Below are 19,523 nucleotides of genomic sequence, written 5' to 3'. Positions count from 1 at the left end.
TGTACATATAAAAATATCTTTGACCTTTCGAAGAGTAAAATTTATTAAAACGAGTCTATGTACCGAGTAGCTTTCTGAATAAAAATATGCCTATGAAAAATTGCATGGTTTTTTGCGATTTATGTAGAAAATAGTTTAATAATGCAATCAGTCTGAATTTAGATCTTCATAAAATTATGGGAAAGTAATAAAATAACGTTTAGATGATATTATTGTAAATAAGATTGAAATAATATTTCTGTAATATTATGGAAAAATTTAAATACACGAATTGATACACTATCTTTTGTAATCTCTTTCGTCATATCGTTAATATCGATACGATATCTCTTATAATTTTTTGATACGAATGTCTATGTACGTTGTTGATAAATTACTTTCTCACGAACATTCGAATATTAACACTCAACAACATAAAAGATAATTGCTAAAATTATATGGAATATATTAAAATGGAACATAGGTTTATTATGTTTGACTGGTTAATTCGGTAAATGCATCACTGCACATACGTCATGATTTCGGGAGGAAACTTCATGTACGTTAATTATACATAACTGTCTCTAAGCTCATCCTAGGGTAAATACAGCACAAATACGTGGGTAACTGGGAATGTAGGTATGCACCACATTCTATACATACATATATATACATATATGTACCACGATACAAGGGTACGAAGTAACGAGATAACTTTGTAACAATAACGAAAAGTATGTATGTGCGTAGCGTAACGCAAAACGAGCAAACTGCACGTTGCAGAAGTGTAGTCGGAAAATCACCTTTGTTCGACAAAATACAAAATTACATATTTCTCAGTCGCTGCAGTTCGTGATAAATGCAACATAAACTAGAGTGGCAGCATTATATCTGCATAAAGATTGGCAAGTTTTGATCGATCTGATCGATTGTATTACAATAAAACGTAATATCAATAAAATTGATATACTGTAAATTATTTTACTCCGAGTTAACTATCGTAGTGTCATTTCGATCTTTAAGAGTAAAAATAAATAATAAAGTTTCGTTTTGAGCTGGTAAAAGTTATAAGCTCTGGTATTAATTTCGATGCGATTAATTGCGACTAATCTATCGAATACTCTTATGTACAGATGAACAGTAGAAACGGATTAAGAGGGCGAAATATATGAAGTACTCCTCCTCTCCTAGTACTCTCCATTATCAAAATTTGTCTCCACCGCATTTAGCGTGGATATTCGTAAAAATATATTTATAAAAAATTATTGCTATTATTCAAACGCACACTTTGTATATCTCAATGAATGTATCTTCTATTGACAATAAATTGGCAATAAAATGCATTTAGCAAAAGTACGTTGACATTAAAATCTCTATAAATAAACGTAATAAAAATGTTTTTCTTCGTGTGTTTTATAAAATGAGAAAGAAAAATAAATTTTCAATCATTAAAAAGTATATAGAAAATTTACTACAAATTCTAATTAAATTATCGACATATTGTCGATAATGCAGTTTCCATAGCTTTTAACCTCACCATTGACCAAGCACAGAATATTAGGACGTCGCATTAAATGAGATTACACGTCTCATATTCTGAAATACCGACGTCGAAAAAACCAGAATGCTCCTCTCGCCCTCTACAATTTATAACATCGCGTCGATTGTAATTAGTTCGTTCGAACGCGCTCCGTTTATTCAAATAAAACTTTAGTTAGTGCTCGATTAAATATACTTCTGGTCACTGAACTTATTTATCTGTACGTGAACTACTATTGCATAAACAAGAACTCGTAAGCAGTAAGGACATAAGGGTAATTATTTACAAAGCGGTATTATTACTTCACCGGTTTCAATAACCTTAAAATATGTTATCAAGGTCAATATTCAGAACAACTTTTCTTACATGTTACCGTTACTCGACTGTAGTTTCTGAGATATTCCTAAATATTTTTGTTACTACGGCAGTATAAGTTTGGTAATCGAACAATCGCTTTTTTCAATATCATGATTAAAGTGCTTTTAATTTCGAATAACGATAATAAAATATAAAGCTTAACATACAAATTGACCAAGACTAACTAAACTTTTGTTCGAATTAATGGATCACGTTCAAACGAACTAATTACAACCGTCGCGCCGCGATGTTATAAATAGAAAACTCTGATCATTTCTGTGGTCGGTATTTCAGAACGTGAGACACGATATCTTATAGAACTTTCATTTAATATCGCGTCTATTTTGTACTTAATCAATGGATATGGTCACAGACGAGAACCAATCGATACTGTCATGTGCGATATTATCCTCATCTAAATACTATCGGTAAATAGTAAGAAAATAAAATAAACAATGTGCATGAATGTTAACATGTTTAAAGGGGCCACAGAGGAAATGTAGAAAAATTAATATTGTTAAAATTATTCGTAATTTTAATGTCATATTATTAACAATTTATAGAGTTATCTCACTATTTAAACAATTTCTTCTTATAAACATTACTATTCCATTTATCATATACAAAATGCATCACATTTATGAATTGCGAAGGAAACAATTTACAATAGCTTCTTTCCTATTCTTTAATTCTCTGGATCGATAATAATTTTTCGTATTTCTTATACATAATTCTTTATCTATAAAGTGTATGAAATTCAAATAAATGTTGGAGTTCTAAGCTAATTTTTTAAACAATCTTACTGCACCGTCGATTGTTGTTAAAACGATATAACATCGAGGTTATTGAGCTTCTAACCATCACAGTTGATACGATGAATTGCATGTATGTCATCGACAAGAGCGCAGACTCGAGGAGGGCGCGAACGTCTCGGTCAGAAAAGTGAGAGACCACGGGACTAAACGGAACGAAACGGTGTTGCTAAATATACTACGCGGAGGCACGCGATTCTCTTTACGGCTGGGGACTGCAGGATGGTCATCAACATCCGAAGCCACAGACATTATCTTCGGTAGTGATTTTGTTGTCCTTGTTTCGTTGGTAGGTTTCTCGGTAGTGGAAAATCGCACACGTAGACAAAGTGAGTCGTGGCGTATCAAACGTATTGAGATACCGACCGGTCTCGAAAGAAATCTCCTGTTAGTTTTGTGATTCCTCGGGGGTGAAGATTTCTCGAGGACGGTTCTATATGTGTTTAGGTGTTCTGCCGATGCCGTCTTGTGGTAACCGGCTGTATTACAGGTAAATTAGATAAATTTGAATTTTTTGGATAATTCGTAATTCTTATCGATACAGTAGGTGACTTGGAATTACTCGTTACATTAATAATGATGTTCCAAATGATCTCGTTATTGAATGTATAGTGATGGTGATGGTGATAGAAGGTGTGATTGCGCAAGTAGTTGCTTTTTTCCTATGAGAAGTGATAACTTTATGTAATTATTAGACTGCGGCTGTTTATATGCATTTATAGAAAGTTTAAACGTATAAAAATATATAGAATGCTCGTAATATGCAAAAATCTACAACTATAATAAGATATATAAATATATATGTATAATAAAGTAAAGATATAATATTTCAAGAAAGTGGAACAAATTTCTTTTTAAACGTCTATTTCTTGAAACAAGCTTTCATTATTTTAATTAGTGGTATCCATGAAGAGACGATAAGTTTACATATACATGCACGGTTTAACAATAGTTGATAAACGCAATAACGTTTCGCATTTTCGACTGTTGCATTGTTTGTACAACATCGTAGTAGCAGCTGCAATACAAAATTATCTTCGATTTATTTGTAACTGCTATTACGTGTTCATAGAAGATGAACATAAAAGTCTTGCACGTGTATAAATGTTTATTTTGTAATTAGTTCGTTACAAACTAAATTAGCACAGAATCAACGTGACTGTTGTCTCTTATTCTTAGAACTACGTTAACAAACAGGGAAAGCATAAACGTTCAAATTAACGTATCGTTTAGAGGTATTACGTGACCAATTGTATCACCGAATTTCACCAGATCAAATTCGATAGATTTTTCCCCTATTTCACAATTAGTTCACTGTTACTTAGCTCTATCCACTAACAGTGTTTGCATGTGTGCAATAACTCCAATAATTAAACATATTCTTTTTCCTCAAATCGATAAGAATTTATAAATACACTTTCACGACTTTTCATTTTTAAGTATATTTGTCTTATTCTCTCCAGAAATCACTCGATTGCACTTAATTTATATTACACGTAAAATATCGTGCTTTTTATCATATGCAACAACTAGGTCAGGTAATGTTTATGCAAATTCATATTTTTTACAAATTAAATAAAAAACGCAAAGTCCAAATAGAGATTCGTTTCATTCTCAAATATTATCATTAAACTGCGAATTTTTATGCATATTCATTTCTTTACTAAGACAATCGTACCAGAGGTTTATTTCGTCTGCTAAATATTATAACTATTACAATAAATTATTATTTTATGCATTTTTATATATTACGTGCATTTTTAAACCTTGAAATTTTTTCATTCATAAATACTCGTAATCTAACGGTAATAAACGTTTCGGTAATCTCTTTTATCGTAGTAAAGTCAAGGTCAACTTGAGTTCGTTGAAATCGCGATATTCTCATCGCATTGTAAGGACTATATTAAGGCGAACTCTGACAAAATACTATTTTCACTTCTTCCAATTTTTCATAAACGCGTCACGATCCGCGTAACGATCTATTACGACGATAATTACAAAGTAGTTTCGACATTTCCTATATCTTTCCATATTACGTTCATTTAAGCGCATTTTTACAAATTTGAAGTTTATCATAAATTCATAATGTCCAGTAATGACCATGGCCATACTGTAATTTTTGTACGAACTTGGTTTGAACTGAACAAGCGTCGTAATATGACGTAAGAACAGGTTTGAAAGAGCGTGACAACGAAACAATGACGAATCCCGAGAATCGTTTGGACAGCCCTTTTCAACGATCCCGTTTAATGGATTAGGGGAAGAAATCGTAGCTCGACCAACGCGTGTGCTTCGTAGAATTTTTCGATCAATAGTCGACGCACTTTGCCAGCCGGCGCGCCGCGTGCTTCGTAAATATGACGACCGAAGATTGCGTTTCGTTCGAGCGTATTATGTGTCATATACTTACCAGTGTGCAACTCGCACTTACACTCGCGAATACGTCCACGTAAAGATCGTATTTCATCGTAGAACGCGCAGCTGTAATTTCGTTCGTTAATCTGCGTTGGGCAGCAACTCAAGCGAACAAAAATGCCATTTGGCATTTTTTTTTATTTCCAACGTGCTTATGTAACGGTTTTAATTCGACGATAGAGAGTACCCTTTAAACAGGATAGAATTAAGATCGCGAGCGAAAAGAAAAGAGAAGAGAAATAAGAAATAAGACAGAAATAAAACCGAAGCGTTTCCATGTTTTATCGAAAGAACGATTTGATATATGTATATTCGGCTGCTGTTCGGCGTCGAAGATAGTTTGAGAATATAAAACAAATTAGATTTTTCTACATTCGACAGACATGAATATCCAGAAGCCTGAGGGTCTTTTGTCGGTGGTTTTACCAATTGAACTTGCGTCATCGCCGAGTTCGCGGCAGCTCATTATAAGTCAGGACCAACAGGTGTGTTCGACACAAATAACGTAGCTTTATTCTTTCGTTCTTCTGTTTCTTTGTGTTTTCTCACGCTACATGTATATATATTTAGCTACGTTTAATAGCATGTGGTTTCCAAGACTCCTTTAACTCGCCAGATTAACATCTAAGATATAAGGTCTAGCTATTAAAGTAGACACTCTGCAATTACGAGTAATTTATACTTAACGCTTCAGTTAATCTCGATAAGATAAGTTCACGTGCTTTGTTTTAAAAATGTGTACGATATTTATATCGTAGTGTGATGATCTTTTATTTTAATCTTTGTTTCGTAGATGATAGGTATATGCTTGGATACCGACATTGATTTCAGATAAGCGATGGGAGTAACAAGCGAGTAGTACGTATTCAGTTTCAACGTAGAATATTGGTTGTTTTAAATTGCATTAAAAGTCATATATTATATACGCAATATTTACGAGTAGTTATATGAGAAATATTTTTCGTTTAATTAACAAATTCTTTATTTGCTTCAAATTCGAGCAACACGTCTTCCGCAAGTATTTGCTTCTAAACAAGCTTAACTTTTCCATGAACGACATTAACTCTGTGTACACGTAAGACTAAAAGATAATAAAGTGCGATTGGACAAAGGATAAATCCTGAAAATACGAATTGCAGCAATATTTGTTGAATATACCTGATGATAACGCTAGAGAATATAATAGAAACAGTGACTGATCTGATGAGTAATACGCTATATTCGTTTGTGTAATTCATAAGATGATTCTTATTGATAGATACCATCTTCCTTCAGTTGTGGCGTATCAGACCTACGATAATATTATTACGAGCTTACCGCTTGTTCGTGCAGATGATTCCAGAAATCATGTATGTTGACCCAGCCTAATTTAGAAAGTACAGCGTATACGATTTATGAAGAATAAATTTGAAAATCCTACTAAAGAGAGATCATAAATTGACGGTAATGAGATTGTATTGATTGAGATTGTAAATGAGGGACGGTAAATTGAAATTGTATTTAATTGAAATTAAAATTAATCTTGAAGATTAAATTTAAAATTAAAAAGGTAATGTAGAGAAGAGTAACTTAAGAAGCGAGTAATACTTAGCGATAGAACTTATGTGGGAAATTTGGTAAATATAATGGAATTCGTGGCATTCTTCAACGACGGAGGAGAGAGAGAGAGAGGGAGAGAGAAAGGAAGTTTCTTTTTTTAATCAATTAAATATACCAATATGACAACATAATAATACAAATATTATTAATAGCATTCGTAATTACAATACGATGAAATTCATAGTTACGTATATAATTACTATAATAATATAAAAAATATTATAATAGAATCATCGATCCATCCATTTCACTGTACAACAATAACATGCATTTAGAAGTTATAAAATTATTTATAGGCAAATATATTTAATATCGTGTCCAAAAATCGTACTTAAACATACATACGCATGATTCGATTCGTACATATACTTTTATCGCTCATCTGGTTCATTGTTTTATCTTTTGAAATGCAGCAAATCTATCTTGCTATTTTGTTTAGAAGAAAGACGGACCGTTTCGCTATTTTATCTTTCAAACGATATTATTTAAATGGTAAAAATAATCTGTGAGGAAATCTGTTGGAAGGAAAAATGACATAACACATATCGAACGCTTGTGATTTTACTAGGAAGAAGAGGCGTCGGATTGCCCGCTTTTAACTCCTAGCCCACCGGCCACGCAACCAGACAATGCCTTGGAAATCAACACCATTTTCTCTTCCTCGGAAGGAAAACCCGTGGAATCGATTCCTCCACCAACGCTCGAAAATATTAATAAGGAGGATGGGCTTAACGAGTTCATGAATATAGTGAACAGCTCGAGTAGAGCACTGAACGATGGTAGGTTTCTGTTGGTAATTGGCATATTTTCGATGTAATCGTCGAATTAACAGTATTAATCGCACGTGTTTCGTGTTCTACTATGATATTATCTGTATCGAGTTGTAATCTCTTGTATCTTAAGACTAGAATCAACTAGGCAATTTTCGATCGTTTTGGTTGTGTCCGTTTTTTGCGATAGACAATTTGTTAACAAACGTTAACGTTAAACACGGTCCAATTCACTTATACGTAATAATTAATTTTTATTGGTTCCGTAATTAACGAAGTATTGAATGTACTATGAATGCGTTATGAATGTATTATAAATATACTATGGATGTAATTATATGAAAAATGAATAATTAGTCGCTTTGCATATAATTTTTGAAAGATGAAATAATCGATGTATCTAATTTTGTATTAGGAAGAGCTTTAAACGGTTATAATGAAAGTTTATCTTAATATAGCGTACAAGCGAAATCTTTTTTTTTTCCTTTTTAACATAAAGCAAAATCTATACATAATTTTAACGTCACAATCTATTAAAAGATACACTTATGGCTTTTTGCACGCGTAATATTTGAACAAATATATGAAAAGCCATCGAGTAACAAGGTCCAAGGACCAATATAGTTAATGAGAGAGAGAGGAAAGGAAGATCAGTCGTAATTCATTCGAAGTTCCAGTGTCTATGGTAGACTAACGCTAAATGAAACGAATAAAATTACAAAATTGTAATTTAAGCAATTTTATTTCCTTTCGTATTCGAACAGGATTATTTCCATAAGAAACGATTAACGTGTAACGTTGTGTATTATACTTAAATCGCATGACTGCAATCATTAAAATAATACTGTCTTAAGCATTTTACCATTAATTTAGGCACAGAAAACGTCTAACACTCGAATTGACAAAAAAAAAAAAAAAAAAAAAAATAATATATCGAAATTAATAAAATTGAAAGAATCACTCCACTTTGATAAATTAAAAATTTAGCTTCTAGTATTTGAAGTAGTATCGGAATAAAATGCTCGTGTCAGAGAGGAATAAAAATAGACTGATAAAACCAACGCATTCTGTCTTTCCGAACTCAATATTCAAAAAATCGTTAGAAAGCACGTGGGTGGTAGATATTTTGGTTATGAAGTTCAGGCCTAGAATTTCTAATTTCGAACAGACTTCGTACAAGAATTGCCTTTACTTCGTTTCCCAAAGTTCGAACCCTAATTTCTCGATCTAATGGGTTTGATTTATTTCTCTCAACAACTACTAGATAATATTACCGAACTGAAAAATCTAGGCAGCTTCCCGTGTCACTTTGATTTGTATACCCATTTCTTATGTCTGTGCATTTTTCATTCCGGTGGTTGTTTCGAGCCAATCTTTACAGCATTGTACAGATAATTTATCGATTTTTCAATCCCGTTCTGTTTGCTTATGATAGTTAGTGTAATAAAATCGCTTTTACCATTTAATAACTTTGGACAGAGTATCCAGTTTAATCAAAGAGTTGCGACCTTCTTTGAACGTTTTTATGGTTTTAGAAATATTATCAGAGATTAGATATAGCAATTTCTAGGAAATAAATGCGCATTATACGTCGTATATCGTCTACGTTTAATTCGTCGAAATATCTTTCAGGAACAAATATTTATTCCTCGCTGTTGTTTAAAAAGAGATGATCTTCGTCAAAATGTTCCCCGCCAATTAGGGTCGATGATGATGTTTCCGTCTTTTTAATTTCTACACGGTGTATTACTATTGTCATGGAAAGATCAAGTTACGTTGAGAAAATTATAATTCTCGCCTCTTGTTACCTTTTTCACTATAAATACTCTAATTAATCATTTACAACGTAACATCGTTCACTTGCTCGGTACCAGAAAAGTCCAACGAAAAATATTAGGAATTTTAAGCAAATATATGTTTCGTTCTTCGACTTCTTAATATATTCGTAGCTTTTGTTCATGCGAGTAAAAACATACAATTATTTTTAACAAAATTAACGTTCACTTTTATCCAGATAGAGTCACGATTTTACATTACGTCATTTTTATTATTTTCACCTCACTGTAATTATCACCTATGTAATAATATATTTAACTACACGCTACTCGTCGGTAGTTGTTTCTTCGTCGAAGAACAAATTTCGTTCGATTCTCGTAAAAATCAGTGGAAGGAAAAATCAAGAATTCTATGCTATCCGACTACGGAGAAAGGCAATATGGCTTAAATGGTGAATTTGTGGCAAATCGATATACCTTTTACAGTTTCAGCCTTCGGCACTTCAAAACCAGCGATTCTCAATATTTTATACTTCGCGTATTTCCTGCATATTTGTACAGAAGGATGGCATAGATAGATAGAACTATAGTCACAGCGAATAAAATAAAACATCAAACGGTACTCGTATGTATATACGCGTTAAATTACGCGTGTTTAAGTCACGTACATTCGTAAAAAAAAAAAAATAAAAATAATATAAACATTTAAGAAATCTTAGAAAGTTATAAAAAGTTTGATAAACAGCTAATAGAACGATTGCAACGTACTTTGAAAACATTTTCCGCGTGTCTCTGGTTGAAAACCTGTCTTAAACGATACTACTTGACAATATATATATATATATATATATCGAATATATATCGATTTCTTTGTATCAATTACGTTTCGTCTAAATGTCGCTAATTTTTTCTAACGCAATACGATATTACACCTTGGCCACGTCTTTGCACTGTCGGGACGCACATCGTTCACGACTAGTCGAACTTAGAAAATACTCGTTTCACGCTTTTCCGCGGTTACTGTCTAGTGAAATTGAACAAAATCATTGCCGGCTCTCCCCTATCAAGCAACGCGAAACGCGTAAGTACTTAGATGCTTGTCACTCTCGAGGATCTTATATAATGGCCCCGTTGATATACACGGCACTTAAGCCGACGATAAAATGTCTTTAACGGGATCCGGTTTCAATTGGAGCGATAAATTAATCGTAACGAAGTCTGGCCGTAACAATAGCCGAGGATCGACGCGTGCTTCGACGTCGATTCTGTCTGGTCGATGAACAGCGATCGTTGATGATTGGATCATCTCAGACAATTACGAAACTCAAAGCCGCGAAGCTTTTCAATTTCGATACGCGATCCAGGTCGGGCGCGCGCGATCCGTCGACGGAAGACAATTTTTTTTTTTTTTTTTGAAGATCGTGAATTAATTGCAGAACCAAGTTCGCGGGATCCGATGGTGGAATCGACGACCAGCGGAAGCAGCAGCGACACAAACGAACCCGTTTGTGCACAGCTATTGACGCAATTGAACACAGCCTATCAACATCTTGCACCCGATGCTCAAGCACTGGTAAGCAGCGTTTTATGGAAATTTACTTACTAATGAAATTTTTTTGCAGCGTCGACGAGAGACAGTGTACCGCGAGATGAACTTGACAGAACAGATATAGCGTGTTCGTGGAAAAGCGTAGGCGTTGTTATTCTTGTCCGATTGTCTAGAGTCTAGACGTCTAGTGTCTATAACACCTAAAATGGATATTTACATACGGTGTATATGTGTCTTTCAGTGAATTAAGTATTATTTATTTAAGAAATTATATTATTATCGTAATATTGTTATTTACTTGAAGAATCATATTATCGATATTGTTGTTTACATTTACGAAGGTGTATTAATAATATTGTTTAAGTTTAAGAATAGATGTTGGAACATCTTTGCATAATTCGAGGTTTCATTTTGTCAAATTTGATACTGTATACGAGTGTCAGTACGATATGCTTATTTCGCTATATTTGTTCTATCAGCGATACCACTGTTGACATATTTATACGTACAATAATTATCTACGATATTTTCTTTTTCTTTCTAATTCTCTGTTAGTTCGACCAATACCTTTCTTTCATATCAGTACGTGCTTTAATAATTCTTCTCGATTTAAGAAAAGCTATTTCATAACAGCTATATTTCTGTATTATATGATATTTATATTTTCGAATTTTCATTGACGGGAGGCAAGCTCGTTACGTGAAAGGATCTATCGAAGTACCTTGCGTATCGCTCGGTACACGGAAAGATGAACGTGATGAAATGCAACGTCGAGCCAGCAGAGAGTTAATTATATTACCGCAATACATATACGTTGCGACCGACTGTGTACTCTTACGCTTTTTGCATATTTATGGATTGCACGGTGTAATAAATCGTTAAGTTTCTTTACATCCTCGCTGTGAATAATTTGGATAGCGTAAGTGTGCGTTATCTAATAAAAATCATCGATAAAAATCGTGCGAAATCATCGTTACTGCCTTATTGTCATTTGTAAGGTCGACGTAATAACGTCTAACAGGAGAATCGCGTACGATCGTTCGTCATTTGGTGAATTTGATGACTTTGTTTATTCGCTTTTGCGCAATGCACGCTTTGTTTTGGCCACGGCCGATCACCTGTTCTATCTTTGTTCTAATTATGCCAAGTTCAATTTCATCTGCGCGTCTCGTACTTTTATTTTATTTTTGCTACACGTCACTGTATTTGTCTTCACCGCACCGACTCGTAATTAAACACTCTTTCATTCATCGATTGCAACTTCTGCTCCATTCACCATACAAATACTATTAGAAGATCAATAATTTTTGATCGTCGTATCGTATATCAATAGAGATCATGAGATTATCGGATTATTAGTGAATTCTTATACATATGAATTGGTAAAGAAACTTTAAGATATCTTAATATCGTATGTTATAATAAAAAGATTCTAATAGCTGTCACATTTATCCTTAAAAATCCAATTTGTTTTGTTTTGTGTGTGTGTGTGTGTGTGTGTGTGTGTGTGTGAAGATTTATAACAGTCTTTAAATATTCATTCCTTGTACGAGCAACTGCCTTGTGAATGACAAATGTGTTTGTTTTTTTATGAAATATGTGTGAAATTCTTTTATTTTTTTCCTTAAACGAGACACACATTTCTTAGACGATTTTCATGGATTTTGATTCTCCTTAAGCGTCTTAAGCTTCCTAAGCTAATCAACTGCGCATTTTAAAATAATCGTTCGCCTCTTGTTATATGCGCACGTAAACACATTTTTTGTTTAACTAACTGAGTACCGTTACCATAAGGATTACTTTAAAAACTTACCCTTAAACTTTTCAACTTTACTCTTAAAACAATACCCAGTCGAGAAGAAGATTATTGAGAGACGAGATACGAATGAATAAATAAAGGAGAAACTGTGATACACGTAAAAAGGTGTAAATATTGAACCTTACTAAATCGTTTGGCTTCCGCGATAGGATTATAATTATGGATACCATAAGCGACAGAGTCTATAGTTGGTGAAACCGATACCGTAAGCCCTTTAATGAACTTTTAAGCGATGTGAAAATCGACACTCTCCTTTACCGAATGGTCGATATCGAGCGTCTCACACAAAAGAAGGGAAATTAACCTATTTAGATTCTTTTCATTCAAGCTCACCCTTCTATGTGTATCTTCTTTTCACGTTTCATTTAATCGAATATTTATACGGTGTTTATAACAATAGTATACCTGGTTTATTGACTTATTCTTTTTATAGGATCCTCTATGATTCTTATGAAATCGTTATAGAACCATTTATGACGCTGTAAGAATTTATAGGCGAGCAGAAAATCTACCGTGAAAATGAAAAATAACGCACTCTCCAGGTGTTGCATAAAGCATTTAGATTATGTAATTTCTCAGAAAATATTGTATATTTAACCGCTGTCGCTGGTCGCTTGATCCGCGTTTGTATATCAGAGTATCGCGAATATTAAAAAATATTGTCTTTGAAAAAGAACTTTGAAAAGATTTGTTATAATTTCGTGTCAATTAAAATTCTATTTGTCAGATAATTTCATATTTTCTCTTTGAATATCGACGTGCAGGTTTTGTATTCGGCATACTTTGGTCAATTTGGCACATAAAAACACTAGTTTGCCAAACGTTGTTAACGCAATACGTTTGTCGCAATATGTCCATTTGCGTTCGATAAATCTTTACTACAGAAAAAGAAAGTGTATATCGTACGAAAAACATGTACGATATCTCCGTCGATGTATGTTGACGCGTAATAATTCAGCTCGATGCTAGCAAAATTCTAACATTCTATCGATTAGTGTTATATATGTAATTGCTTGAGACATTGTTGACACATTAATTGTCCCATTTCCGACTGAAAACCAATTCATCAAGACATTGCATTAGCTCTGGCACGTTTAATATATTCAAAGACTCGCTATTATAGAAACAAACTATTTAAAGAACCTATGATGTACTCCTTCGAGTAATCGAAAATTTAGGATCCTTGACATTGTCATATGATGTTAGATAAGTTTGGCATACGTAACGTCTTCGCGTTATGAATACTAGGAACCGCAGAAGATTCACACATACGGAACAGCGTTTGCAATAAATAAATTGCACGCTTTTAGCGACGTAAAAGCTTTTTACGAAAAATTCAACATCATAATCGATTTCAATGGAATTGTGATATCTAAGCTATATCAACATTACGTTTTAATTTAATTTAATATAAAAGATCCTTAGATCCTTTTAGAAAGTTGTACGCAATATTTACGAAATAATCAAATCAAATCTGTATTTTCCCTTTTTTCTGTACAACTTTCGCGTCGCAAGTGATTTCTACTCGGAAACAGCTCGATCAAGGTACAAATATTGGAAAATAATGATTAAAAGCTACGTGTTTTATTTTTATATCTACGTGTTCGCCAATGTTATCGTTCCAGCCAAACATACGTATCACTTTCCTCGGCGTCAGTAGTAATTCTGAAATTTATGCTCCGGTGAATGGCAAATCTAAAACAAAGAGACTGTCGATAGGAATATACAAAACATTGAAAACACTTCAGAATGGCCCAGATCGTTGCCCTGGCACGATGCTAGTTGCATTTCGATATCAATGTACAATCATGCTAATGGCGATGTTACAGCCAACCAAAACAGAACTGGTATCGCTCTGTTGGTCAATTTGGTCGTTTGGTCGTGGTGGAGGGAATCGTGGCGACTACCTGTGTCTATCCCATGTCACTAATCGCTTGCCTGCTTTCTAACACCCTTAAGAACCTAGACTGTAACTGTTTAGTTTTACAATCAGGAGAATGGAGGAAAACCACCATTGGTCGGGATACAGCTGATGGTACCGAAGCCGTCGAAGGATTATCGCTTCATGAAATGGAACTGGCCACTCATACGGAAAACTTGCTTCTGGTCTCTGATGTCGGTGCTGGCTGCATGCGTAGCGCTCGTCATTGGTGTAATCGTCACAATGCCGAAGAAGTACGTATGTATACATATATGTACATACATATACGAAGAACAGCAGGCAAAAATATGACAAGACCGTTTCTCTTAATTAGCGAAATACCGCGACAATTTTTTTTTCTCGAATTTTTTGAGACTGAACTGTGGTAATTTGTTAAAGGAAGTTCTTTTTTTAAATTTCATTCCTTTTAATCTTCGTTCTCTTCTTAATTCTTATCTATAAATTTCTAATTAGCTCCGTAGCTTTGCGGTTCGTAGTCATCGTGGATATTGAAAGTAGCTTTTTATTCGTGCAAACGTTTGTTTAAAACTTCTGTCGAATTCAAAGATGTAAATTTTAAAAAAATGGCTGGAAATTCTATGAAGTTTTGTAGACGATTAAGGATATGTTTAATACTATAACTATAGCAAAAGCGTATTTCGATTGTCAATAACCGAGAACGAAAGATAATTTTTTATCCAGACTAAGAAATATGTATACATATGTATGTACGTAGCATGCATTTTCTACTTGACCACTTCTGCATGAATATAGTTCTCGATACTCGATTATTTCATTTATTCGCGAACATACTTCTTTGCTAAGAAGTTAGATAATCAGAGTAATCTGTAAAAAGTCGTTTTATATTTCCACAGGTGCGACCCTCCAGTTCAATGGTGGCAAGGTAGCGTCTTCTACGAAATATTCCCCGCATCGTTCCAAGATTCCTCGAAAGGAAGTGACGGTATCGGGGATCTTCGAGGCATAACGATGCGTTTGGATTATTTAAAGAAATTAGGCGTACGTGGGATCCGCTTAAATTCGATCTTCCCAGCAGCACACTATCCTGAATATTACACAAACATCGAGAACCTGACAGACCTCAATAAAGAATTAGGAACGTTGGATGATTTCGCCGTGCTTGTGCACGAGACTCATCGTCGAAACATGAGCCTCGTTCTAGATCTGCCGCTGTATCCCTTTGTAAAGTCTTTGTATAACGAAACTGTGCCCTCTGAGAAGCCGAATAAAACAGACAAAGCCGTACGTGAGAGAAGAGACGTTACCGAGACCACGATTCTGCAGGAGGTAACACCGACGACACCTTCCATGTCGCTGCAAGCGATTCGCCAAGCACTGTCCTCGGTGCCACCTTCTCTGGATACCCCACAGCGTGATCCGCTCACGTCGAAACACGCGAACAACGTGTCAGAGAACGGCAACGTGACAGGGGCTATAAAAATTTGGTTGCAAAGGGGAGTCGATGGGTTTTACTTGAAAGGACTGGAACATTACGTGGACGAAAGTTCCTTTGCTAGCAGCCTGAGACTCTGGAAGTCCATCGTAGGCTCTGAGAGAATACTTATTTGTCACGTGGATGCTTTGAACGCTGCCAAATTGGTCGCAGCGAAAAACTCTATTTTAATGAATATGGATCTTGTGGATGTTACGTTGCGCGTGGCGAATGGCACGAAAGAGATCAAGCGCCAAGTAGAGCATATTACAAAAGGTGTGTTGTTTAAAAAGCCGGGTTATCCTTGGATACACTGGTCCATAGGTGGCGTGGACTTGAAACGAATAGCTTCTACCATTAGCGTGCAGAATGCTACCCATGCTATGACTTTGTTAGGGATGATGCTTCCGGGAACGTCCAGTATATTCTATGGTGACGAGGTATACATTTAAATATAATATGAGTGTAGTATCTGTAATATGTACCGATAAGATGTTTTAAGAAGTCCGGGAACTTGGAGAAGCGTATATTATTTCTTAAAAATAACTAAATATATAAGAAAGGCTATAAGGGATAAGTCTCATTTTCGTTGCTTATGGAACAGTTCTACAAATATGTTGTCTAACGTAATCTTACGTCATGAAACTTGTACTTTCACTGGCGATTAGGCATAAACTTTCTTCACACTCTTGATAATGGAAAAGATGTTTCTGTCGTAATATCAAAATATCGAAAATATGAAAATTTTACTTGTCTTAGCATTCGTATCGTTTGCGTCATTTAGCTGGTTCTTTCTATTCTTAGCTACTTTACATTAAGACTTTTTTTGTTTTTTAATTATAAAATGACATTAAAATCAATCATATCTTTTTCTCTGTGATCTTTGTACAATATGATAATGTTTGATAATCTTGGACGATTTTTAACGACGATTTTTACAAATCTGATTAATGTTTAGATAGGTATGTTGGACTGTGAATGCAAAGATCATAAGGATCTTGCTCACGTGCACAACTTAGCTCCTATGTATTGGGAGGAAATCGGCGGTTCTGAGATTAAGTTTACATCCGGCGGTGTCACGGCCTGGCTTCCGGAATATAGGAAACCGTTGGAGACTAGCTTGACTGGAACCATCGCTAAAATGGCTTCTCTCAGATCGGAAACTACGCCAATCTATGTTAAAGCGGTGCTAAAGGAGAATCAGGTGCTGGCAAACTGTAATATTAGGTAAAATTAATTTTATAATCAAGGTTTTAATGTAATTGTTCAATTTTTATGTCTTATATCCGAATCAGTTGAATATCGTTGAGTTCGTTTCTTTTGTTCCGTCTATACTATTTATAGAAAATGATTTTCTACATGATTTTTTGACAAAGTTGTTCAGGAAATTTCAACAAGCGCTGAAATTTACAGTGTACTTTTTAATTATAATTTTACTTAATTTTAATTGTAATTCTATTTTTTAATTTACAATGTAACAATCGTTCGTAAACAAATTTTCTAATGTAAAATTCTTTCTTCTCACAGGTATGCAGAAGATGAAATGATCGTGGTGGAACGATGGTATCCACGACGAAACTCTTACGTGTTTTTAGCGAACCTGGGCAACCAAACGCAAACAAAGGACTTGTCCTTCCTTTATTACGGTGGTCATGTGGTAGTCGGGCCATCGTATAGATTAAACAAAGACGTATATTTCAAAGAACTTATCATACCTCCGGGAGAAGCTTTCGTTATAAAGCTTGATAAATGAAGATTTGTTACTGAATTAAAGATCAATGCAACGTTCATTTTATATGTACGATCAAGATTTTTAGCGTCTTTGATTAATATGATCAGCGTGAATTTGTGATATTTTATTTGGAGGATATCGTTGACGTTGCGAACGTTGTACAACGAATGTTTAGATATGTTTAGAAAGTTCCTATTTTAATAAATAAATCGATTAGGAACCACAGTGTCCAACAAAGGAAGAACGATTTGGCGAAAAAATAAATGGGGTATATATGATGTGGAAAGGAAGAAGAAAAAGAGAAGTTTGTACGGTCTCAACGATTACATATACATACACGGGTAAAATGTGCTTAGACACAAAATCAAAAGCTCACGATAAAAATCAAATCCTATATTGTTAACTTTAATCTGGTTGGTGATAATGAAGAAGCACAACGAAACGATTGCGCATTTCACATTCCAAAAAAAGACAGATCATTTCACGTTTGCCTGTGTTCATTTTAATGATCAACGTCTAGGACGAGATTACTTCGCTGATTTGTATATCTTTTAATCATTTTGATAATAAAGCCAAAGATGCTTGCGGTTCGATTGATTATATTCTCAGTCATAAGGCGAATTCCATATTAAAGTCGGTATACTTCGTATCTCGCAGATTACAGGAAATTTATTCGTGTCACTGGGTACGATTTTAAATTTTTAAATCGATCTAAAATATAGCTAATATTTTTATATAACGAATTTTATCGCGTGTAAAGAATTGTTCGCAACGTGTAATTTTCACTTCTTTTATAATCATTTTGGTACTAATCGAGTGATACTTTATCGATGCGTAAATTTAAACGGTGCTGACGCAGAAACAATCCTTTTTGTATTCTTATTCGACATTATGTGACACGTCATGTGTTCTCGTGACATGAATTTTATAAGTTACACGTGACTTTATGTAAACGTATAATTCGATCGAACATGAATATTCCGATACAAATTTCGTAATAGTATGTATTATGAAGGAAATACAATATTTGTTATCTATAATGTATCCTATGTATTCAAATTTTTACTTTAACAAAGTTCGATTTTGATGTGGATATTAATATTCGGAAATAAAACAGAAAATTTTATCTCATAATTATTTAATTTTGCTAATTAATTTATTTTCCAATTGTAATAATAGTGAAATTAATAAAAAATGTACATTTGAAATGTTGAGTTACAGTCGAGTTGATTTGTATTGAGCGCCACTTGCGTTGAACGTTTCTCGCTAGTACTCGCATTTGCTACTTGTTCATATATAAGAGAGCTCCGTACTTGACTTCAGCGAAGCATTCCTTCGAGCTACACCGCGGAGCCACAGTCGGAGTTCTTAGTAACTTTTTCATGCTCTGAGGAAAGTCCCTGGACCGTGGGCAGAAAGTGCCGTAGCGCTATCTGCTGCTAGCCTCCTGTCGTCTTTCTCGACTTAGGGATAGGAAGCTTCGGCAGATCCTTTCGAGTTAGGACGGGAGTGTATTGGTCAAAGAAAAGTAATGTGGTTAGAGACGAGAATTTCTAAATTAGATTTCCGTGTCCAACTAAACAGGGCTCATGACGAAGGGAAGCTTCCATTTTTTTCACTTTATTTTCTTTATAATATTTACAATTATTTAACCAGTTAGTTGTTGCAATCTCTTTGAAAACTTTGAAAAGTGTGTACCTAAAATATGTTGCAAAAAATAAGTGACGACGAGTATGTTCGTAAAACACAGCCAACTGGTTAAATATATCTCATTACCATACTTGAAATAATAAAGATAAAAA

General features: G+C 34.3%; 1 protein-coding gene across 8 annotated transcripts; it reads left to right on the top strand.

Annotated features, from left to right (window-relative positions):
- The first annotated feature begins 1,654 nt into the window (after positions 1-1,654).
- Positions 1,655-19,336, top strand: LOC122568178 (maltase A2-like). 8 transcript variants are annotated; one of them, XM_043727597.1, is made up of 8 exons: positions 1,658-1,793; positions 5,485-5,588; positions 7,271-7,481; positions 10,684-10,820; positions 14,597-14,790; positions 15,412-16,429; positions 16,948-17,216; positions 17,517-19,336. In XM_043727597.1, exons 2-8 carry the CDS (start codon positions 5,487-5,489, stop codon positions 17,740-17,742), a joined length of 2,157 nt encoding a protein of 718 aa, XP_043583532.1. In that variant the 5' UTR covers positions 1,658-1,793; positions 5,485-5,486; the 3' UTR covers positions 17,743-19,336. The 8 variants fall into 8 exon arrangements, with proteins under 8 accessions (XP_043583536.1, XP_043583532.1, XP_043583531.1 ...); XM_043727596.1 differs by lacking the exon at positions 1,658-1,793 and adding an exon at positions 1,850-2,304; XM_043727598.1 differs by lacking the exon at positions 1,658-1,793 and adding an exon at positions 2,813-3,178 and having other exon boundaries at positions 14,609-14,790.
- The last annotated feature ends 187 nt before the right edge of the window (positions 19,337-19,523 follow it).

The sequence above is a fragment of the Bombus pyrosoma genome, linkage group LG6 (genome assembly GCF_014825855.1).
Source record: "Bombus pyrosoma isolate SC7728 linkage group LG6, ASM1482585v1, whole genome shotgun sequence".
NCBI lineage: Eukaryota > Metazoa > Arthropoda > Insecta > Hymenoptera > Apidae > Bombus > Bombus pyrosoma.
The sequence above is the reverse complement of the archived record's forward strand: the minus strand, read 5'-3'. Positions and strand labels throughout refer to the sequence as shown.